At 51.0% G+C, this 24306-nt stretch overlaps 1 protein-coding gene across 2 annotated transcripts in view; it reads left to right on the plus strand.

Moving 5' to 3' along the window:
* Positions 1-1464: 1464 nt before the first annotated feature.
* The window catches only part of PLBD2 (phospholipase B domain containing 2), a 28271-nt gene continuing 5429 nt past the window's right edge, over positions 1465-24306 (plus strand). For both annotated transcript variants that reach the window (XM_005572326.5, XM_045366027.3), the window contains exons 1-6: positions 1465-1777; positions 10115-10208; positions 13967-14125; positions 15712-15812; positions 16021-16235; positions 22363-22460. In XM_005572326.5, the coding sequence (XP_005572383.3) occupies positions 1488-1777; positions 10115-10208; positions 13967-14125; positions 15712-15812; positions 16021-16235; positions 22363-22460 (957 nt within the window). In that variant the 5' untranslated portion in view covers positions 1465-1487. The remainder of the gene's footprint in view (positions 1778-10114; positions 10209-13966; positions 14126-15711; positions 15813-16020; positions 16236-22362; positions 22461-24306) is intronic.

Raw genomic sequence — 24306 nt, forward strand, 5'->3', positions numbered from 1 at the left:
CAATATCTTCGCTCTAGGCTCAGCTTTTTGGATATGAATCCACTGAGCCAGTGTGTACCTTAAAATAAACATCCTCCTGTTCTCTCATATTGGTCTCTGCATTCCTCAGTTTCCTGCAACAGGACTACAGGTGTGCACCACCAAGCTCAGCTAATTTTTATATTTTATACGGATAGAGTCTTGGCAGGTTTCCTAGGCTGGTCTCACACTGCTGGGCTCAAGCATTCCTCTCACCTTGGCCACCCAAAATGCTGTCATTACAGGCATGAGCCACTCACCTGGCCTTCCCTCTCAAATTTTAAGAGTTCCTGATATATTAGGGATATGATATATGTTGCAAATACTTTCTCCCAGTCTGTCAGATATCTTTTGACTTTGCTTATTGAGTTTTTTTTGACACGAAAAAGTTAAAAAATTATACAGTCAAATGCATTAATCTTTCATTGCATCTAGGTTATTTATTTATTTATTTATTTTGAGACAGGCAGGGTCTCATTCTGGTTGCTCAGGTTGGAGTACAGTGGTGCAATCTCGACTCTGCAGCCTCGACCTCCAGGGCTCAGGTGATTTTCCTATCTCAGTCTCCGGAGTAGCTGGGACTATAGGCACACCTCACCGCGCCCGGCTAATTTTTTGTATTTTTAGTAGAGATGGGGTTTCACCATATTGCCCAGGCTGGTCTTGAATTCCTGAACTCAAGTAATCTGCCCACCTTGGCCTCCCAGAGTGTTGGGATTACAGGCATGAGCCACTGCGCCCCATGGCATCTAGGTTTTGAGTAGTAGTTAGACAGCTTTTTCCCACACACATGTAAAAAAGGGCACTTGAAGGACAATAGGCAAAGTTGGAATAAAGACTCTGCATTAGATAACTGTATTAAATAAATGGCAAATACCATTAAATAAATCTGGCCAAATGCGGTGGCTCAAGTCTGTAATCCCAGCACTTTGGGAGGCTGAGGCGGGCGGATCACCTGAGGACAGGAGTTCAAGACCAGCCTGGCCAACATGGCGAAAGCCCGTCTCTACTGAAAACACAAAAATTAGCTGGGCATGGTGGTGCGCGCCTGTCATCCCATCTACTTAGAAGGATGAGGCAGGAGAATCGCTTGAACCAGGGAGGCGGAGGTTGCAGTGAGCCGAGATCGTGTCACTGCACTCCAGCCTGGGTGGCAGATGGAGATTTTGTCTTGTCTCAAAAAAAAAAAAAAAAAAAAAAAGTTGGGGGAAGTGTGCTAAACTGGGTTTGCGTAGGTGGAAGGGGCGGCCGGGCCCTTTAAGGTGGCTCCCGCCCAGTAGGCCTCCCCTCACCCCAGCCCCTCCCACCCCGGAAAAACTCGGCCCAAGCCCCGCCCGCCCTCGGCCCCGCCCGCCCTCGGCCCCGCCCGCCCTCGGCCCCGCCCGCCCTCGGCCCCGCCCGCCCTCGGCCCCGCCCACGGCGGGGCGCAGTCACGTGACCCGGGCTGCGGCGCGCGGCATTGAGCCGTAATGGTGGGTCAGATGTACTGCTCCTCCGGCAGCCCCCTGGCCCGGGCCCTGACGCGGGCGCTGGCGCTGGCCCTGGTGCTGGCCCTGCTGGTAGGGCTGTTCCTGAGCGGCCTGGCGGGGGCGATCCCGGCGCCGGGGGGCCGCTGGGCGCACGATGGGCCAGTCACTCCAGCCTCCCGCAGCCGCTCGGTGCTCCTGGACGCCGCAACGGGCCAGCTGCTTCTGGTGGACGGCCGCCACCCTGACGCCGTGGCCTGGGCCAACCTCACCAACTCCATCCACGAGACCGGGTAAGGGTTGGCCTGTCCTCACGCGGGGCCATCGGGGGAGGGGGGGTGCGTGGCGCCGGACCTCTCCTGTTCCCAGGACCGGCCTCTTGCCAGGTGGGAGGGCCCGTTTCTCTGGGGGTCAGCTACTCCCGAGGCTGCAGCACCGCCCTGTGGACCAGGTCCCCTATTTGGGAGGGGGCCACTGCGGCATCCCTCACCTCATGGGGCCTGTCCCTTGCCTTCAGCCAGTGGTGACAGTACTTCTGTCCTCAAGAGGCCAGTTCCCCACCACCAAGGTCACAGTGCCTGCATCTGGACCAGGTCTATGGCTGGTGGGTAACTTCTATCCCCACGGGGACCAGCTTCCTTCCCCAGACTTTGCCCCCTCACCCCATGGAGGCCAGCCCCTGTCCCCAGGCCTCGGGGATGATGAGAACTCAGCAGGAGGCTAACTCTCACCTGCTTGGCTGTGGCTTTCTTGTGGGTGCCAGCCCCCTGCCTCCCTTCCAGTGCCAGGGCAGCAAGACTGAACCTGGGTTCCAGGCCAGTCCAAAAGCAGAGGGTCCCTAAAGTCACATAGACCCATTTAGTACCTTGCTAGGGCTCTGCTCCTCCCTTGTCTTCTGTGTCCTAGTCCAAGGGGAAGTCCTTGGCTGGATGCTGTGTTTGGCAGCCATGCTCACCATCTTTATTGCTGGGATGCAGGCAATTCTGATGTGTGAGTCTCACCTAACTCCTCCGCCTGTCTGGGCTCCCGTTTCCCCATCTGTGGCCCAGATTTTGAGGATGCGCTCTAGTTGGGTGATCACGTGCTGCAAGTTCTGTACAAGGGCTTGTGCCCATTCATTTATTCATTATCCTGATGGTTGGCCTTAGGGACACAACTGAGCAAGGTGGGAGTCCCTACTCAGTGGGAAAGACAGCAACAGAAGGGAAATCAGAGTCAGTGGGAGTGGGAAGGATCAGCTTCAAAGTCTTGTCAGCAGGGCCCAGATGCTAGATCCAGGCTGTGCTGGGGGATCTTAGGGAACCCAGGGTGCATCCGTCATATCCTAGTGCCCAGATGATGCTAGGGAACCCTAGCACTAGGATATGCGCAGGATGTGGTCTGTGCTCAGACCACTGTGCCCTCTGCAGCAGAAAGGGCCTCCTCCCACTGTAGCCCCTATCCATTTTGCTGGCATGCATTGACTTCTGCAGGTGTTGGGGAGACACAGGATGCCGAGGACACCCCCATTCTGGTGGCACTTGGGGGGTACATCAAACAGATGTGAGATTTGGGGGAGATGTTAGCTGCAGACACAGGGGCGCTGGGTGGGGGGTCAATCTGGGAAGGCTCCCAGAGAGAGGAGGCCACAGAGTGAGCTGGCATCTGTGGAGGGAACTGAAGCTTTATGGCTGGCCTCGGGGGCCACCGGGACTCTGGGATCTGGTGACCCATTATTTGCTGACTCACTCATGTTTTTGGCCCTGCATAGCAGAATCAAGAGGGCATGACAGAACTGTGCAGGAGAGGAGGGGCAGGAGCGAGGCCCAGCATGGGCAGGGGGCTTTGGCCTCTGGAGGCCCCTGCTGGGCTGTGTTGCTCTTGACTATGGTAAACATGGAAGTGGAGAGAAGGCTTCCTTGATTGTGCTGGATGGAAAGTTCTTCCAGGCTCAGCCCCTCTGCTGTGTGACCTTGGGCAAATCCCTTCACCTCTCTGAACCTGTTCCTTCATCTCAAGGTAGGGCCAAAAGGGTCATGGAAATTCACTGGGGTCACAGAAAGCACTGTTTGTTTATTTTTATTTGTATTTTATTTTTTGAGACATAGTTTCACTGTGTTGCCCAGCTGGAGTGCAGGGACACAGTCTTGGCTCACTGCAACCTCCGCCCCCTGGGTTCAAGCGATTCTTGTGTCTCAGCCTCCCGAGTAGCTGAAATTACAGATGTGTGCCACCATGCCTGGCTAATTTTTGTATTATTAGTAGAGATGGGGTTTCACCATGTTGGCCAGGCTGATCTCGAACTCCTGACCTCGGGTGATCTGCCCGTCTCGGCCTTTCTGGCTTGTTTTCGGCACCCTCTCTCGTCCCCTCCTCTTACGCTCACATGCCCCTTTCCCTCAAGTTTGCCAGCACTTGAGGCTCTGATGTGGGGAAAACCATACAGCGAGCCCCATTTTATAGGCAGGAAACTGAAGTCCTCAGAGACAGCTGCTTGAGGACTCAGGGTCAGATGGAAGAAAGTCATAGGGGGTGTCCTGGCTCCTGATCAGCAGAATCTCTGATCTGTGGGGGACTCTGTGTCTTATTTCGGAGGGTGGGGGCAGGGATGTGATGCCTCTGTTCACTCAGAATTGGGATCCCTCCTCCTTCCTGGTGAAATCCCCAGATTTTGCCACTGGGGATCCTGGGATTATCAGGATAAATTCTCCCTACTCCATAATCCTTTGTCTTTTTAATATTTTAAAAAGGTTTTTGTTGTTGTTGTTGTTTTTCTTTTTTTTTTTTTTTGAGACAGGGTCTCACTCTCTTGTCCAGGCTAGAGTGCAGTGGTGTGATCACGGCTCACTGCAGCCTTGAACTCCCGGGCTTAAGAAATCCTCCCACCTCGGCCTCCCAAGTAGCTCAGACTATAGATACGCACCCCCATGCCTGGCTAATTAAAAAAATTTTTTTTTGTAGAAACAAGGGTCTTGTCATGTTGCCCAGGCTGGTCTTGAACTCCTGGGCTCAAGTGATCCTCTCACCTTAGCATCCCCAAATGCTGGAATTACAGATGTGAGCCACTGTGCTCGGTACCTTCTTTCAGTTGTGCCATATCTGACTTTGGGCCAACACCCCTACACAGCCTGGAAACATTTAGGATTTGGTGCTTGGAGAGCAGAGGTGTCACTAGGAGCAGAACCTGCCTCAATCTAGCTCTGGCTTTGGTCCTGGGGAAGCTGTATCCTCCAACCTTACTTTGTCTTCCTTCCCTGATCTGATCCCACTGACCAGCACCTTATTGATGAGGTTGCTTAAAGTAAATCACCATCTCATTGAGAGAGGCAGTGAATCAAAATAAGAGGGAATTAACAAATTAGTAAATGGGGAAGCATCCCAAATCCACCAACCAGCAGGCAAAACCAGCCCAGTAAAATCGATAAATAAGGCCCAGCTATTTCTTTGAACAGTCACAAGAGATGAATTTATACCATCGAGAATGAGAAAGGAGGCCGGGCGCTGTGTCTCACGCCTGTAATCCCAATGTTTTGGGAGACCGAGGCAGGAGGATGGTGAGAGACCAGGATTTTGAGACCAGCTTGGGCAACATGGTGAAATCCTATCTGCAAAAAATTAAAAAAGTAGCTGGGTGTAGTGGCGCATGCCTGTGGTCCCAGCTACTCGTTTGAGCCTGGGAAGTTGAGACTGCAGCCAGCTGTGATTGTGCTGCTGCACTCCAGCCTGGGCAACAGAGTGACACCCTGTCTCAAAAAAAAAAAAAAAAAAAAAACTTAGGCTGAGATAGGAGTGATAGACACAGATACGGGGGGCATCCTGCATAATGGAGAGCGTCCAAGGCCATACTACACTGCGGAAGTGGGTTGCTGATATTTGTGAGCTATTTGTGGCACCCTGCTCATATCAGTGGTCCGACTTTTTCAAATGTGGCTTCTTTCAAGAGGCACCTTGATTAGACTCTTGAGTCATCTTCGAGACATTAGCTGCCCCTGGCATGAAATCGCAGCCCATAGATTTTCCAGGAAAAAAAAAAAGATTGAGGAAACAGATCTACTGCTGCCAACTTTTTGTCAAGCAAGTGCATTAAAAACAAAGCAGAGCAATATTTGTCAACCCCTGTCAGTGTTTATCTCATAAAAGATTGGCAATTTTAGAGCAAACAAGCAGAAAGGACATACTCTCTGAATAAGGAGTAGTCTTTGTTTGATTTATTTTTTTTGAGATAGTCGGCTCTGTTACCCAGGCTGGAGTGCAGTGGCATGATCTTGGCTCACTGCAACCTCCACCTCCCAGGTTCAAGTGATCTTCCTGCCTCAGCCTCCCTGGTAGCTGGGATTACAGGTGTGCGCCACTATACCTGGCTATTTTTTTTTTTTCTTTTGGTAATTTTAATAGAGATGGGGTTTCACCATGTTGGCCAGGCTGGTCTTGAACTCCTAAACTCAAGTGATCTGCCCACCTCAGCCTCCCAAAGTGCTGGGATTACAGGTGTGAGCTACTGTGCCTGGCCGAAGAGTAGTCTTTAATAAGTACATCTAGCCGGGCGCGGTGGCTCAAGCCTGTAATCCCAGCACTTTGGGAGGCCGAGACGAGCGGATCACGAGGTCAGGAGATCGAGACCATCCTGGCTAACATGGTGAAACCCCGTCTCTACTAAAAAAGATACAAAAAACTAGCCGGGTGAGGTGGCGGGCGCCTGTAGTCCCAGCTACTCGGGAGGCTGAGGCAGGAGAATGGCGTGAACCCAGGAGGCGGAGCTTGCAGTGAGCTGAGATCCGGCCACTGCACTCCAGCCTGGGCGACAGAGCGAGACTCCGTCTCAAAAAAAAAAAAAAAAGTACATCTAGTTATAGATGCAGTCTAAAGTGTTCTGACCAGGCGCGGTGGCTTGTACCTGTAATGCCAGCACTTTGGGAGGCCGAGGCAGGAGGATTGCTTGAGCCCAGAGTTTGAGACCAGCCTGGGCAACCTGGTGAGACCCTGTCTCTGCAAAAAATATAAAAAATTAGCTGGGCATGGTTGGTGCCTACCTGTAGTTCCAGCCTCTCAGAAGCTGAGGCGGGAGGACTGCTTGAGTCCAGGTGAGGCTATAGTGAGCTGTGATCACGCCACTGCACTACAGCCTGGGTGGCAGAGTGAGACCCTATCTCAATCAAAACAAAACAAAAGAAAACAAAACAAATTTCTAGCAGTTTAGAAAGAGGGGATATGGGATATGGGAAGTAAAAACCTCTTCCTACCGTTCTTCCTAGATATAAACATTTTTAGCTTTTTTTTTCCTTTTTTTTTTGGAGTGGAGTCTTGCTCTGTTGCCTAGGCTGGAGTCAGTGGTGCGATCTCGGGTCACTGCAAGCTCCGCCTCCTGGGTTCACGCCATTCTCCTGCCTCAGCCTCCCATGTAGCTGGGACTACAGACGCCGGCCACCGCACCTGGCTAATTTTTTGTATTTTTAGTAGAAACGGGGTTTCACCGTGTTAGCCAGGATGGTCTCGATCTCCTGCCCTCGTGATCCACCCGCCTTGGCCTCCCAAAGTGCTGGGATTACAGGCGTGAGCCACCACGCCTGGCCTTTTAGCTCGTTCTTCCAGAAATTTCTATGCATAAAGAGGCCTAAACCTTCTTCCATATATATAAATGTATAGGCATATGTGTTGTGTGATGCATTTACATATGGGCTTAGCCTATGGCTACCATTTGGACTTCTCTACTTTTGTTTGAACTTCATCTCTGACCTCTTTGCTCATCAGCACATCAGCCCGCCACAGCGTGTGTGATTATTGTATCAGGCCCCTAACGGTGGGCGTTTCGGGAAGGCCCATCTTTTCTGGCTTTGGAGAAAAGTCCTGCTGTGAAGAAGGGCCCTTATGCCCATCTCTGCAGGGCTGTATGAGCATCCGGCCAGGGAATGGGTTCCTAACCGCTGCCCGTCTCCGGGGCCTCAGTGCCGAGGCCTTGGCGGAGCCCACCCTTGCTAGAAGGGGCAGCTCTCACCAGGTGTGCCCTGGAGGAGGCCACTGGCCACTCAGTTACTACTGGGGCTCACAACTGCACAGTGTTTTTGGTTTTATGCAGTTTGTCCAAGGTCTCCTTTAATCCACTGCCAGCTTTTATCATGAGGGATCTGCATATTGGGCCCTGTTATAATCTTCCTCCCATCATCACATTCATCGGGTCTTCTCAAACTCCTACCCTCTCAGATTTTTTTTTTTTTTTTAAATGAGATAGCATCTTGCTCTACTGCTTGGACTGGAGTACAGTGGTACGATCATAGCTCACTGCAGCCTCGACCTCCTGGGCTTACACAATCCTCCCACCTTAGCCCCAGCCTCCTGTGACTATAGGAGAGCACCACCACACCTGGTTAATTTATTTTGTATTTTTTGTAGAGAGGGGGGTCTCACTTTGTTGCCCAGGCTGGTCTCATACTCCTGGCCTCAAGTGATCCTCCCACGTCGGCCTCCCAAAGCACTGGGATTACAGGCGTGAGCCACTGCGCCATCCCCTCTCAGATTCTTGATGAGACAAATACTTGGTGAGTGCATAATGTGTGTTCTCTCCTGGCACATGCCACAGCAGTCCTCTGAAGGGGGAGTCACTCGCCCGTTTTACAGATGAGAAAACCGAGGCCCCGAGAGGTAAAGCAGTTTGCCCAAAGGTACACAACCAAGAAGGGATCTACCCAGGGATTCAGACCAAGTTGGAGGGACCCCAAACCCAAACTCTTTGTCTTCCATTGTCCTTGCAATTTAAAATCTTAGTTGTTTTCTGTCCTTATCTGTGATATGTGAATCATTAGCCCGAAGTTCATGGCTGTCATCTGCATTTGATAAGAACTATACCTCCTTGCCCCCAACACTCCCCCGCAAACCTGAGTTGAGTTAGAGGTGCAGAGCATGCACTCAAGAATGTTAGTCTCAGCTCTGCTGCTCACCTGCTGTGTGACCTTGGGCAAATCACTTCATCTCACTGTGTTATGTGGGAGCCTCGGTTCCCTACATCTGTAAAATGGGGAGAATAAAACCCATGTCATAGGGTTGTTGGAATAATTTTTTTTTTTTGGACAGAGTCTTACTCTGTCACCCCGGCTGGAGTATAGTGGCACAATCTTAGCTTACTGTAACCTCCCAGGTTCAAGCGATTCATGCCTCAGCCAGCAGAGTAGCTGGGACTACAGGCACGTGCTACCACACCCAGCCTGGGAGGCTGGAGGCTGCAGTGAGCCAAGATCATGCCACTGCCCTCCAGCCTGGGTGACAAAGCAAGATGCTGTCTCAAAACAAACAAACAAACAAAAACCCTGGCGCAGTGGCCTTAAGCTACTGTAAAGTAGCTTAACAAAGTGCCTATAATCCCAGCACTTTGGGAGGCTGAGGTGGGCGGATCTCTTGAGGCCAGGAGTTTAAGATCAGCCTGGCCAACATGGTGAAACCCTGTCTCTACTAAAAATACACAAATTAGCTGGGTGTGGTGACTCACACCTGTAATCCCAGCTACTCCAGAGACTGAGGCAGGAGAATCACTTGAATCCAGGAAGCAGAAGTTGCAGTGAACTGAGATCATGCCAGTGTCCTCCAGCCTGGGGAACAGCCAGACTCTGTCTCAGGAAAAAAAAAAAAAAAATGTAGTCTCAGACCCCATCGCAGAACTGATCAGAATCTGCCTTCTAACCAGGACTTCAGGTGACCTGCATATGCAGCAGAGGTTGAGAAGCGCTCCTTCAGAGGAGTGGGAGCCAGCCTGCCTGGAAGTGAATCCTGCCCCTGCCAACTCTGACCTTTCAGGTGTATCCGCTAGTATTGGGCAGCAGTGCTGTGTGATAAACCAGCCCCAACCCAAGGGCTTAAACCAACAACATTAATCCTCATGGATTTGTGGGGCTGCTGGGGCAGCGGTACTTCATGTTGCAGCTCTACAGACCTGGTGTGCTTGTGTGGCTCTCATATCCCCGGTACCAGTGGGCTGGCTGGGACTTGTTCTTCCCATGGTGATGGCAGAGGCACAAAGGGGCAAGCGAGGCTTCCTGAAGGCTAATCTTATAACCAGCACGCTGTCACTTTCATCCACATCCCATTGGCCAAAGCAGGTCACGTGACACAACCAAGCCCAAATGAAGGAACAGGGAAGGATACTTGGCCATTGGTGGAGGACTGTAGTCTCCTGGCAAAGGGCATGGACATAGGGGTGGGGGTGGCATGTGACATAAGTCTGTGTGTTAATTTCCTCCTCTTCTGCAAAAGGGACAAGATGGGGACGATAACTCTGCCCACCTTATAGGATTATAGGATTATCACAGGGACTCAATGAGTTAATAGACATGAAAGTGACTAGAACATGGCTTGGCACAGAGCTAACATCTCATCCTTAATGGATGTTAGCTGGTGTTATTGTGGGTGAGGGAATGTAGATGGGTCCTACATTTTTTGGGGAGGCTGTTTGTCAATATCTACAAAAATCAAAAATACATGTGCCCTTTGAGCCAGTAGTTCCTCTTGGAGGGATTTAATCCTACAAGCTCACAAAGATGGACAGACGGACATTCACCTGAGTGTCTACTGACCACTGTGTCGTTTTCATGGTGTAAGCCTGGAGATGCCGTGTGTCTAGCTGGGGGCCTCTGCCACTCACTGATTGTCCCTTCCTTCCCCTCCAGGTGGGCCTTTCTGGAGCTGGGCACGAGTGGCGGATACAATGACAGCTTGCAGGCCTATGCAGCCGGCGTGGTGGAGGCTGCTGTGTCGGAGGAGGTAAGGGCCAAGGTGGGGACTTGGGGCTCCCACCCTCCCCCACCCACACCAGCGTGTTCCCTGACGTGCTTTTGAGATGTGTGCAGAGTAGGCCCCCCAACTCCTGCCATAGCCCTCCATCTATTTGGGGAAAAAAAGTGGACACGTATTCTTTAGAAAATTACATTAGGGGCCGGCCACTGTGCCTGGCTCTCACCGACTTCTGATATTGTCTGACTTCTTATAAAGCTCAATAACAAGTAAAGCAAAATAATACATTGTTCAGGGACTCATCGCATGCAGTAAAAGTAGCTTAACAAAAGTAAGGGAGTGGAAACAACTGAAATGCCCCGCTGCTGATGAATGGATACATGAAATGTGATCTATCATACAATGCAACATTATTCAGCTGTAAAAGGGAATGAAGGACTGACACATACCAGAACATGAAAGAACCTTGAAAACATGCTAAACGAAAAAAGCCAGTCACAAAAGGGCACATACTCTATGATTCTATTTATATAAAATGTTCAGAATAAGCAAATCTACAGAGACAGAAAGCTGACTAGTGGGTGCCAGGGACTTGTGGGGAGTGGGGAATGACTGCTGATGGATATGGGGTTTCTTTCTGGGATGATGAAGAGGTTCTGGAGTTAGAGAGTGGTGATGGTTGCACAACTTTATGAATACATTACAAACCATGAATTGTACTGTTTTTTTTTTGAGACAGAGTCTTCCTCTGTCACCCAGGCTGGGGTGTAGTGATGTGATCTTGGCTCACTGCAAACTCTGCTTCCCAGGTTCAAGTGATTTTCCTGCCTCAGCCTCCCGAGTGGCTGGGATTACAGATGCGCACCACCACGCCCACCTAATTTTTGCATTTGTATTAGAGGTAGGCTTTCGCCCTGTTGGCCAGGCTGGTCTCAAACTCCTGACCTCAGGTGATCTGCCCATCTCGGCCTCCCAAAGTGGGAGTTACAGGCATGAGACACTGTGCCCAGCGAAATTGTGCATTTTTAAATGGTTAATTTTATGGTATGCTGACTATATCTCAATATAAATGAATGAATGAAAGGGCTCGAAAGCTACCACATTTAGGGTGGTGGGTGCCTCTAGGGGTAGAGGAGGCAGGGGCTTAGGGGATGCTCAATGGTATCAGTAACATTCTAGGTTTTAGTTTGGTTGTTCATTTTATTATCATGCTTCATAACTTAGAATATGTTATATATTTTTTCTGTGTATCAGATAGTACCTAGTGTAATTTTCTTTTTCTTTTCTTTTTTTTTTTTTTTTTTGAGACATAGACTTGCTCTGTCACCGAGGCTGGAGTACAGTGGTGCAATCTCAGCTCGCTGCAATCTCTGCCTCCCTGGGTTCAAATGATTCTCATGCCTCAGCCTCTGGAGTAGCTGGAATTACAGGCATACACCACCATGCCTGGCTAGTTTTTACATTTCCAGTAGAGATGGGGTTTTGCCATGTTGGCCAGGCTGGTCTCAAACTCCTAACCTCAAGTGATTTGCCTGCCTCGGCTTCCCAGAGTGTTGGGATTACAGGTATGAGCCACCTGGCCTAGGCTAGCCAGACATGCTAACAGGCACTGATGATGACTTTACAGAGACAGCCTGTCATGTGTACCTCACAGTAAACACCTGACATTTTCCAGGGAATGCATAAATTACTGACTTTTCCACTGATGGCCTAACCAGCAGCCCAAAGGCAGAGCACCTGCCTGTAATCCCAGGACGTTGGGAGACTGAGGAGGGAGGATTGCTTGAGCCCAGGAGTTGGAGGCTGCAGTGAGCTAGGATTGTACCACTGTACTCCAGCCTGGTGACAGAATGAGACCTTGTCTCAAAAAAACAAAACAAAACCACACAAAAAACCAAACAAGAAGTAGGCGAAGCTGTGGAGTGACAGCTGTCTCCCATACTGCAGATGGAGGCATGCATTGGGTCACCCAAGTTGGAAAATAATTTGGCATCAACTTGTGGAGTTGAACCTGCATGTGCCCTAGGACCCAGCAGCACTGCTACTTGGGTGTATACCCTAGAGGTGACCCACGGATGTGCATGAGGTGCTCAAAGCAGCCCCAAAGTGGGAGTCCTTAAAACACCACAGGCAGGTGAATGGCTAACCGGGTGGAGGTGCACAGTGCAGCATGACAGAGCAGTGGAAATGAATGAATCTGAGATGCCTGGAGGCGAAGGGGAAAGAGCACATCACGGAGGACAGCGTCCAGTGGGACACCGTGTTATAAAACTCACGCTGTTCCTTCTGCCACCCAGTCACAGCTGTGGGTGGCCCTCTGGGTCCTTAGTGTCTGAGAAAGTGGTCAGATGCTGGGCCAGGGCTGTTTTGGGTGCCTAGTGGTGAATGAGACATGGTTCAGTCTCTCAAGAGGCTCACAGCCTCCTGGGGACACTGAGGCAAGGGCACAAGTGGCTCTCATGTCAGGAATCCCAGGCCCATGTGCCAGGCACTGTGCCCACAATGTCTCACTGAGCCTCCACCCTAAACCTCTGAGGGAAGCATGTGTACCTCCCTGGATGGATGGGCAGGCTTGGGCCCAGAGAGGTGAAGCTGCTTTCCCAAGGTCAGCCAGCCTGTCTGCAGAGGAGGTACCATTCAACCTCAGCTCTGTCTAACCCACGTCTCGCTCCTAACTGGTGTGCCCTGCTGCCTCCCCCTCCAGCCTGTGGGCTTGTTGTGGGTGGTAATATGTCTTGTCCCCAGCTATGTCCCCTGATCCCAGCCCAGAACATGGTATGGGACAGGCAGTGGGGAAATGCTGTGGAAGTCATGCAGGCCTGCATGGAGGAGGTGGTGTCTTAGTGCACCTTGAAGGATGAACAGGATCTGGATGTGTTTCAGTGAGATGGTGATGGAGCAGCGGTCATGAAGCCATCAATCCTGAGATAGTGAGTGCTGCCACTCACTCATGGGGATGACCAGGCTATGTGGTCTTTTGTCCCCCAACAGGCGAGCCTGGACTCATGCAGGTGGCATCTCAGTGGGAAGTGCAGAGGGCCGCATGAGGTCTGGGTGAAACTGGCACGGCATTCTCTTGCCCAGTGGAGTCAGCAGGGGTATTGCTGTTTTGTTCCCTGCTGTGTCCTCAGTGCTTAGAATGGAACATAATAGGTGCTCAGAAAAAACATTCATGGATTGACTGGCCAGGCGCAGTGGCTCAAGCCTGTAATCCCAGCACTTTGGGAGGCCAAGATGGGTGGGTCACAAGGTCAGGAGATCGAGACCATCTTGGCTAACACGGTGAAACCCCGTCTCTACTAAAAAATACAAAAAACTAGCCGGGCGAGGTGGCTGGCGCCTGTAGTTCCAGCTACTCTGGAGGCTGAGGCCGGAGAATGGCGTGAACCCGGGAGGCGGAGCTTGCAGTGAGCTGAGATCGTGCCACTGCTCTCCAGCCTGGGTGACAGAGCGAGACTCCGTCTCAAAAAAAAACAAAAAAAACAAAACACATTCATGGATTGACTAACTGAACATGCATATAGATTGGGGTCCCCAGTAACAGAAGTGGTGCCATCAGTTATAGGCTTTGCAGGCTAAAGGCTCTTAGGGCAACTTCCAGGGGCCTGGGGTCCCTAGCGGGGGCAGAGCTGGGCAGGGAGAGGAGCCTCCAGGGACAGGACAGTGTGAGCAAGGGCTCAGGTGGCCATACCAGCAGCCTCCGCTCTGGGGCAGCCTGGGTGGGGGGCTCTCAGGGAAGACAGCACCTCAGCTGCCCACCCCCGCCTCGCCCACCCCCTACCCCGCAGCTCATCTACATGCACTGGATGAACACGGTGGTGAATTACTGCGGCCCCTTTGAGTATGAAGTTGGCTACTGTGAGAGGCTGAAGAGCTTCCTGGAGGCCAACCTGGAGTGGATGCAGGAAGAGATGGAGTCAAATCCAGACTCAGCTTACTGGCACCAGGTGAGCCCAGCTGCCACGCTCGGTCGGAGGGGGCTTCCAGCTGGCCAGCCATCCTGTCCCCTGCTGTCCTGGCCAGCCTTGTGGCATGTCCAGCTGCCCAACCGCCCCTGTGTCCATCATCATCTCCATCTCTGCCCAGTCTCCATCTGTCCACTTGCTAGAACTCCATCCATCCATCCTAGCCTACCTACTGTCAAAGAATGACCAAAAACAAATAGTCAATTGTTAGCACGGTGTTTTACTTGCGTACATATGGCGTTTTACTTGTATACTTGCTTGGTAGATTGATTATGTTGGATGCAAGTAAAGACGGTATGAGAAAGAAGGGAAGGGGAAAACCAGAAAATCCCCGAAAGTCTGGACACAGTGAATTTTGTTTTTCTTTCCTTGAGTGAGCTGCTGATCAGCTGGCCGCTAACAGAGAGGCCCAGGCAGGCGCTCTGCCTTTGGGCCACTGGCTAGGCCTTCATTGGAACAGTCAGTTACTTATGGATTCCCTGGAAAATGTCAGGTGTTTACTGTGAGGTACACACGACAGGCTGTCTCTGTAAAGTGGCCATCAATGCCTGTTAGCATGTCTGCCTAGCCTAGGCCAGGTTTGCACCATTTTCCTCTGTGGAACTTCTCACGGTGCGCCCACCCACCTACTCATACCCTAAGACAGGCTTTTCTACCACCAACCCATCTACTTGTCCGTTCCGCACATCCACCACCCATGCATCCATCCATCCATCCATCCATCCATGCATCCATTCATCCACCCATCCACCCACTCACCCATCTACCTATCCATCTGTTCACTCACTCATCCGTCCATTCATTTACCCATCCATCCATCCATCCATCCATCCATCCACCCACCCACCCACCCACCCACTCATCTACATATCATCCATTCACTCACTCATCCATCCATCCATCCATTTACCCACCCATTCATCTATCCATTCACCCATCTGTCCATCCATCATCCATCCATCCATCCACCCATACATCCACCCACCCACCCACCCACCCCCTCATCCACCTTCCGCCTGTCAACCCACCCATCTACCCATCCATCCATCCATCCACCCACCCATCCATCCAACAACCCACCCATCCATCTTGCAGATGCTTACTAAGTGCCTGGCCAAGGCCCCATGAGGGCCACACTGATAGTACTTCATGGTTATAGGGTGTTGAGGCAAAAGAATGACAATGGGGAGAAGTCAGATGCATGAGACAGGTGCCTGAGGCAGCAATACAGTCAGTACTGAACTCAGAACACGAGCAGTTGGCCGGAGGCCAGGCTAGGCTTGGAGGCGTCCTAGAATAGGTGGCTTTTAAACTAGGCTCTTAAGTGGGGCTGATTTGGGGTTAACACAGGGCAGAGACATAGAGTTAATTCCTTGAAAGCAGGAGAGTGCTCATCATGGAGGGGTAGGTGGTAGTTTGGGGGAGTCAAGGCTGGCTGGAGTCTGGAGGGTACCCCTGGGCCTCCTGTTCCGTCTGAACCCCCAGGCCAGAGCCCCTCCCATTGAAGGAGAAGGTGTGAGCCTGGAGGAGAGGCCTCACCCTCCCTCTGCCCCTGCCCCCTCCCCTAGGTGCGGCTGACCCTCCTGCAGCTGAAAGGCCTGGAGGACAGCTACGAAGGCCGTGTGAGCTTCCCAGCTGGGAAGTTCACCATCAAACCCTTGGGGTTCCTGTAAGTGCCACCCCCAGAGTGGACAGGGTGGGAAGAAGGGCTACACACTCATAGTCGGACAGACCTGGGTTCCAGCGTCAACCCTGCCACTGCCTGGCTCTGTGGCCTTGGAGCAGTCAGCTGACCTCCTAGAGCCTCAGCTTTCTCCTCTGCAAAATGGGTACAAAACAGCAGGCATGGTAACCCTCTGGTGCCTGGCCCTCCTCAGCCTGCTACAGCTCTCTGGGGACCTGGAAGACCTGGAGCTGGCCCTGAACAAGACCAAGATCAAACCTTTTCTGGGCTCCGGCTCCTGCTCTGCACTCATCAAGCTGCTCCCTGGCCAGAGTGACCTCCTGGTTGCCCACAATACCTGGAACAACTACCAGCACATGCTGCGTGTCATCAAGAAGTACTGGCTCCAGTTCCGGGAAGGCCCCCAGGGTAGGTGGGTGTGGGTGTATCTGGGGGATGAACGAGTGGGTGGGCACACACGTGGGAAGTGGTCCTAGGAGTTGTGGGCCTTGGAAACCCTCCCAACACACAGAGTCACTGTAGGGATATTTCAAGAGTTCATCTTGTTTTTGTTGTTTTTCTTTTTGAGTCAGGGTCTTGCTCTGTTGCCCAGGCTGGAGTGCAGTGGCAGTCGTGGCTCACTGCAGCCTTGACTTCCCAGGCTCAGGTTATCCTCCTGCCTCAGCCTCCCAAGTATCTGGAACTACAAGTGTGTAGCACCACACTCAGCTAATTTTTTTATTTTTTTATTTTTAAGAGATGGAGTCTCACTATGTTGCCCAGGCTTGTCTCAAACTCCTGGGCTCAAGTGATCCTCCTCACTTGGCCTCCCAAAGTACTGGGATTACTTATGTGAGCCACTGCACCCAGCCAGTTCATCTTGTTTTACATGTTTATTGCCTTTTTTATTTTACCTATTGCTGCTTACCAAGTTACCCCAACATTTTTTTTTTTTTTTTTTGAGACGGAGTCTCGCTCTGTCGCCCAGGCTGGAGTGCAGTGGCCGCATCTCAGCTCACTGCAAGCTCCGCCTCCCGGGTCTACGCCATTCTCCTGCCTCAGCCTCCCGAGTAGCTGGGACTACAGGCGCCCGCCACCTCACCCGGCTAGTTTTTTGAATTTTTTTAGTAGAGACGGGGTTTCACCGTATTAGCCAGGCTGGTCTCGATCTCCTGACCTTGTGATCCGCCCGTCTCGGCCTCCCAAAGTGCTGGGATTACAGGCTTGAGCCACCGCGCCCGGCCTACCCCAACATTTTAAACAACAGCAGCTTCAATAACCACTATGTATTTTTTTGCTACTACCTCTATGGGTCGGCTGGGTGGTTTTGGTTTTCTGGGCTGGGCCGGGCTGATCTTGGCTAGGCTCGCTGATGCATCTGCAGTCTGCTGGCAGGTCAGCTGGGGTGGGCTGGCTGGCTTGGGATGGTCTCTTCTCCTGCCTGGGGTTGATTGTCAGCCAGGGTGATGGGGACAGCCGGGCTATGTGGTCTTTCATCATCAGCAGGTGAGCACAGGCCTGTTCGTGTGGCATCGGGGCAGGATGTGGTGAAGGCCTCTTGAGGCCTTGGTGAAACTGACACAGCATTCTTTTCTTTTCATTTTGAGACAGACTCTTGCTCTGGTGCCCAGGCTGGGGTGCAGTGGCGTGATCTCAGCTAACTGCAACCTCTGCCTCCAGGGTTCAGGCAATTCTTCTGCCTCAGCCTCTTGAGTAGCTGGGACTACAGGCATGCATCACCATGCCCAGCTAATTTTTGTATTTTTAGTAGAAACAGAGTTTTCCCGTATTGGCCAGGCTGGTCTTGAACTCCTGACCTCAAGTGATCTGCCCACTTTGGCCTCCCAAAGTGCTTGGATTACAGGTGTGAGCCACCACACCTGGCTTGACACAGCTTTTTTTTTTTTTGAGACAGAGTCTTGCTCTGTCGCCTAGGCTGGAGTGCAGTGGCACAGTCTCAGCTCACTGTGACCTCTGCCTCCCAGGTTCAAGTGATTCTCTGCCTCAGCCTCACAAGTAGCTGGGATTATAGAAACGTGCCACTGTGTCTGGCTAATTTTTGTATTTTTAGTAGAGGTGGGGTTTTGCCATGTTAGCCAGGCTGAGTACTGGGATTAAAGATGTGAGCCACCGTGCCTGGCTGACACAGCATTCTTTACCCAAATCAAACCAGGTGGCCAGCCTAGACCCAGAGATGGGAGAAAAGGCTCCACCATTTGCTGTGAGGAACTGCAGAGTCACATTGCACATGGCTTGGATGCAGGCATGGGAAGAATTAGAGCCGTTTTTGCAAACAACCAATTACAAGGAGTGCACGAATGCATTCTTCCTGTTAAATGTGAAAACTGGCTGGGCACAGTGGCCCATCCCTGTAATCCCAGCGCCTTGGGAGTTTGAAGCAGGAGGATTGCTTGAGCCCAGGAGGTCAAGGCTGCAGTGAACAGTGATCACGCCACGACACCCCAGCCTGGGTGACAGTGCAAGACCTGGTCTCTAATAAAGAAAAAAATAGTTTACAGTCAAGGTCAAAGTCCTCTATAGTGCCATATCCTTCATCCCAGGCCCCAGCATCAACCCCAGGGATACCACTGCCAAATGTTTGCAGTACCTCCTTCTTGGCCAAATGTAAAAACTTGATGGGACCAGGAGGTGGGGAAGTGTCCAGCCTTATTCGTTGCTAATGGGAGTATGCATTGGCACAGCTACTTTTAAGAGGAATCCAGCTGGCATCTAATAAAATTCAAAATCTGTCACTCCAGTGATCCAGCAATTCTCCGACTCCAGTCTGTCCCTAGAGAGACACTTCAGCTTCTGCATGGGGAGTGTGTATAAGCAAGTCTGCTGTCACAGTGATTTGGTAACAAATATGTCCATTCGTTGAAATTTAAGTAAACTCTAAATTGACATTTATACAGGAAATCGTGTACACCGTAAGTGTACAACTTGAATTTCTTGCATATGGAACACCTGTATATAGCATCCATCTGGAGAAACAGAACATTCCCTGCCCCTAGAAGCTTCTCTCGTATCCGTTTCCACACACACCCCACCCCAGCATCATCTCTATCCTGATTTCTGTTTTTTTTTTTTTGAAACAGAGTCTTGCTCTGTCACCCAGACTAGAGGGCAGTAGTGCAATCTCGGCTCACTGCAACCTCCACCTCCTGGGTTCAAGCAATTCTTCTGCCTCAGCTTCCTGAGTAGCTGGGATTACAGGCACACACCACCACACCCAGCTAAGTTTTGTATTTTTAGTAGAAATGGGGTTTCACCATGTTGGCCAGGCTGGTCTTGAACAGCCGACGTCAAGGGATCCAACTGCCTATCCTGATTTCTCACAGTGTAGGTTAGGTCTGCCTGGTTTTGAATGTCATGTGAATGGAATTGTGTAGTGTGTGCTCATTTGTTCTGCATGTCTGTGAGATTCATCTGTATTACTGTGTAGCTATAGATCTATCATTCTCATTGCTGTTTATCCATTAAAATTTTAATAGCTTTTAAAAACTGCGTAAGTCATACAGGTATGTTATAGAACATTGGAGAATCCACCAAAACACTCTCACAATGAAAATCACTCGAACACTCCACAACCCGAAAGAGAAAATTTCTGTGAACATTTGGTTATGTTTTCTCCTAGACTTTAAAAAACGTACCTTGCCTGGCACAATGGCTCATGCCTGTAAACCCAGCACTTTGGGAGGCTGAGGCAGGTAGATCACTTGAGGCCAGGAGTTCAAGACCAGCCTGGCCAACGTGGCAAAACCCTGTCTCTACTAAAAATACAAAAATTAGCTCGGTGTGGTGGTGCACACCTGTAATCCCAGCTACTCGGGAGGCTGAGGCACCAGAATTGCTTGAACTGTGAAGGCAGAGGTTGCAGTGAGCCAAGATGGTGCCACTGTACTCCAACCTGGGCAACAGAGTGGGCCTCCGTCTCAAAAAAACAAAAAATTGGCTGGGCGCGGTGGCTCAAGCCTGTAATCCCAGCACTTTGGGAGGCCGAGACAGGCGGATCACGAGGTCAGGAGATCGAGACCATCCTGGCTAACCTGGTGAAACCCCATCTCTACTAAAAATACAAAAAACTAGCCGGGCGAGGTGGCAGGCGCCTGTGGTCCCAGCTACTCGGGAGGCTGAGGCAGGAGAATGGCGTAAACCCAGGAGGCGGAGCTTGCAGTGAGCTGAGATCCGGCCACTGCACTCCAGCCTGGGCGGCAGAGCGAGACTCTGTCTCAAAAAAAAAAAAAAAAAAAAAAAAGCATAGTTAAGATTATACCATGTGAATTATTTGCAACTTCCTTCTTTTGACCACTAGGCTGCCTTGGAGAGTTGCTGGTACTGCCTTTTGGTCCACCACGTGTTTTGTTTTTCAAATTATTTATTGATTTTGAGATAGGGTCTTGCTGTGCTACCCAGGATAGTCACAAACTTCTAGCCTCAGGTGATACTCCTGCCTCAGTCTCCCAAAACGCTGGGATTTCAGATGTGAGCCATTGTGCTGGGTCCCACTGTGCTTTTTTCCTTTCCTTTTCTTTTCTTTTCTTTTCTTTTTTTTTTTTTTTAATTGAGACAGAGTCTCACTCTGTTGCCCAGGCTGGAGTGCAGTGATACAATCTTGGCTCACTTCAACCTCCACCTCCCAGGTTCAAGCTATTCTCCCACCTCAGCCTCCTGAGTAGCTGGGACTACAGGCATGCACCCCCCTGCCTGGCTATGATATGGGGTTTCACCATATTGGTGAGGCTGGTCTCAGACTCCTGGCCTCCTGACCTTGGCCTTCCAGAGTGCTGGGATTACAGGCATGAGCCACCGTGCCTGGCCTAGTGGTCCCTTTCTTTTAAAGTGCAAAGACTTAATATAGAATAGATAATTCAGGCTGGACGCGGTGGCTCATACCTATAATTGCAGCACTTTGGGAGGCCGAGGCTGGTGGGTCACTTGAGGTCAGAGTTCGAGACCAGCCTGGCCAGCATTGTAAAACCCTGTCTTTACTAAAAATACAAAAATTAGCTGGACGTGATGGTGGATGCCTGTAATTGCAGGTACTCAGGAGGCTGAGGCAAGAGAATCACTTGAACCCAGGAGGCAGAGGTTGCAGTGAGCCAAGATCCCCCCACTGCACTCCAGCCTGGGCAACAGAGCAAGACTGTCTCAAAAAACAAAAACAAAACAAAACAAAAAAAGCACGAAAAACAAAAAACAAACCAAAAAAATTACACAAAGGATAATTCAGAGAGCTACACACAGAAGTCTGGAGCACTGGAGGGAAGAGGCCTGGGTAAATCCCTGTTCAGCCATTTAACTGTTTGGCCTCTGCTAAGTTACTTAGCCTTTCTGAGTCTCAGATTTCCTTATCTGCAAAGTGGAGATGATAATTCCCTACCCCCATATGCAGGGCGGTTGTAAGGAGTCAATTTATAAGATCACAGGGGTAATAAGCTTCCAGCATAAGCGTGAGGTCACAGTAGGCCAGCCGGAGACAGTGCGTAAAACCAGACTAGTACTTGTCAAGGGACAGGCTTCAGGTAGAAGGAATTCTAGGGCAGGAGTGAGGGTACCTGCAGGGGGTGGGCCTGTAATCCCAGCTACTCGGGAGGTTGAGGCAGGAAAAGCACTTACAACTGGAAGGTGGAGGTTGCAGTGAGCTGAGATCGCCCCACTGCACTCCAGCCTGGGCAATGAGAGCGAAACTCTGTCTCAAAAAAAAAAAAAAGGGTCCAGTGAACAAAATACCTGTTTGTGTATCTGACTGTATATATTTAACACACAGGCACATATGCACACACACGCACACGCGCGCACACACGCACACACACGCACACACACGCACACACACACGCACACGCACACACACGCACGCACACTCACACACACGCACACGCACGCACACGCGCACGCACGCACACACACGGACACGCACGCACAGGCGCACGCGCGCGCACACGCACGCACGCGCACACACGCACGCACACACGCGCGCACACGCGCACACACGCACACATGCACACACACGCGCACACACACGCACACACGCACACAGAGTTGTCCCTCAGTTTTGGGGAGGGAGTTGGCTCCAGGAGCCCTTGTGGAAGCTCAGGTCTCTTCTGTAACACAGCCGACTGTTTACATATAACCTATGCATATGCTCCATATCCTATAATCTCTACTTATAATACCTAATACAATGTAAATGCTATGTTAATAGTTGTTATACTGTATTTTAAAAATTTATATTCTCTTTTAGTGTTTTTCTTTTTAATCATGTTTTTTTCCTAGTATTTTTGGTCCTCAGTCAATTGAATCCAAGGCTGTGGAACCCAAGGACGTGGAGGGCCAGCTATAGAAGTTTGCTGCTGGCTTTTATTTTTACTTGCACACATATGCACTTTTCTATGCCCAATGACCTCAGTTGCTAAATGTCAAAAAGGACACAGTGGGGGCTTCCTCAGAGGCCTGCCTGTGCCCCACCTTGAGACCTGAGTCTTGTTAGGTAGGGTGCAGGGGCCTCCACCTGGGCCTGTCTGACCAGCATCCCTGGCTCGCTCTCCCCGCACAGGGGACTCCCCGCTGGTTCCCGGCAACAAGCTGGTCTTCTCCTCCTACCCCGGCACCATCTTCTCCTGCGACGACTTCTACATCCTGGGCAGCGGGCTGGTGAGTCCCCTTCTCTCGTCTCCTCCGTTCCTGGGGTGTTTGTCACACAGCAGCTCTGAGCCGGCAGGATTGATTCCTGCAGCAAGTGGGGACCAGGCTGCAGCCCAGTGCTGGGTGCCATGTAGGAGCCAGGGGTGCAGCGGAGGACCAGGTGGACGCTGCCCCACCTGCCATTCAGAGCCCAGACTCGCCCTTCCCCTGCTCTGGGGACTCGGACCACCACAAGGGCGTGTTTAAGTGTAGACCCCCAGGCCCCGCACAGAGCCCCCGAAACCTGCAGATGGCCTGGGGCTCTGCATGTAACCCTGGTTGTCAGGAAAGGCTGGACTTGGGGATGTTTGGGACTATCCCTGACCTCAGTGACCTCCCTTGTTTTTGTGTATTCAGGATGACTGTGCCCCCGCATCCCCAACGCTTCTCTCTCCTCCTGCCTCCCTCTTGCTTTCCTCAGAGCCCCTCTGACCTGACCAGGTTTGCTGAATAGAGGCTGTTTACAGTGTGTTGTTTTCATCTTTTTTCCTGGCTGGGGTCCAGACTTGTTTAGAAATCTGTCCCTGGCACTCCTCGCTGAGAAAGTGAACCCTTTGATCTCCAGGGCAACGCTACAGAGGAGAAAAAAACATCACTCTAAAGAACACCCTTAGCACAGAGAACGCCAGCTCCCTGCGGGGACAGGAGGGGCAGGCACTCTTCTTCTTGTCTGATCCCTTGCTTTTCTCTGAGTGTGGAACGAGGCAAGAGAGGGCCAGGCAGTGGGTGAGGTAACCCCCATGCTGTGGCCCAGGTGGTGAAGGGGACTGAGGCAGCTGGGGAGGGACACATGAAATGGTTCCACCTGATTACCAGGAAAAGGTCCAGGCAGGAAACTTCCCTTCCATCAGGGTCCCTAACTGTTTTTGTGCCATAAACCCCTTGGGCAGTCCAGGAAGCTGGTGACCCTCTTCTCAGAATAGTGTTTTAATTTTTATTATTTATTAATTTTTTTTAATAGAGATAGGGTCTCGCTCTGTCACTCAGGCTGGAATACAGTGGTGTGATCGCAGCTCACTGCAACCTCCCACCTCCTGGGTTCAGGCGATCCTCCCACCTCAGCCTCCTGAGTAGCTGGGACTACCGGCACATGCCACCATGCTCAGCTAATTTTTAAATTTCTTGTAGAGATGAGGTCTCACTGTATTTCCCAGGCCAGTCTTGAACTCCTGGGTTCAAGGGATCCTCCTGCCTCAGCTTCCCAAAGTGCTGGGATGATAGGTGTGAGCCACTGTGCCTGGCAGAGTAGTGTTTTTAGATACATAAACCAAAATGTATAGGATTATGGAGGAAACCAATTATAGTGAAATATAGTTATCAAAACATAAGTAAACTTTTAGTATATATGTGCTGCTTTATTAACACACTGAATAATAAGATCCATAGCAGGTGTGATAAATACCGTAAGTTAGAAGAAGCAAGGTACATGAATGATACTTTAAGGTATGTACAGCCTTGTAATCTGATGGAAAAACTGTGATTTCTGATAGTGACAGTCCCAGTGACTGCTAATACCATTGTGGTATGTCACGTTAACAGTGAAAAGAAATACCAAATTTCAGGATTTTTTTTTTTTTTTTCAGAGATAGGATCTCACACTGTCATGCAGGCCTGAGTGCAGTGGCATGATCACAGCTCACTGCAGCCTCTATCTCCCCAGCCTCAAGTGATCCTCCCATCTCAGCCTCCCAAGTAGCTGGGACTATAGGTGCCTGCCACCATGCCTGGCTAATTTTTTTATTTTTTGTAGAGACGGGTTTTGCCGTGTTGCCCAGGCTGGTCTCGACCTCCTGGGTTCAAGCATTCTGCCCCTCTT

Source organism: Macaca fascicularis, chromosome 11 (assembly GCF_037993035.2).
Source record: "Macaca fascicularis isolate 582-1 chromosome 11, T2T-MFA8v1.1".
Taxonomy (NCBI): Eukaryota; Metazoa; Chordata; class Mammalia; order Primates; family Cercopithecidae; genus Macaca; species Macaca fascicularis.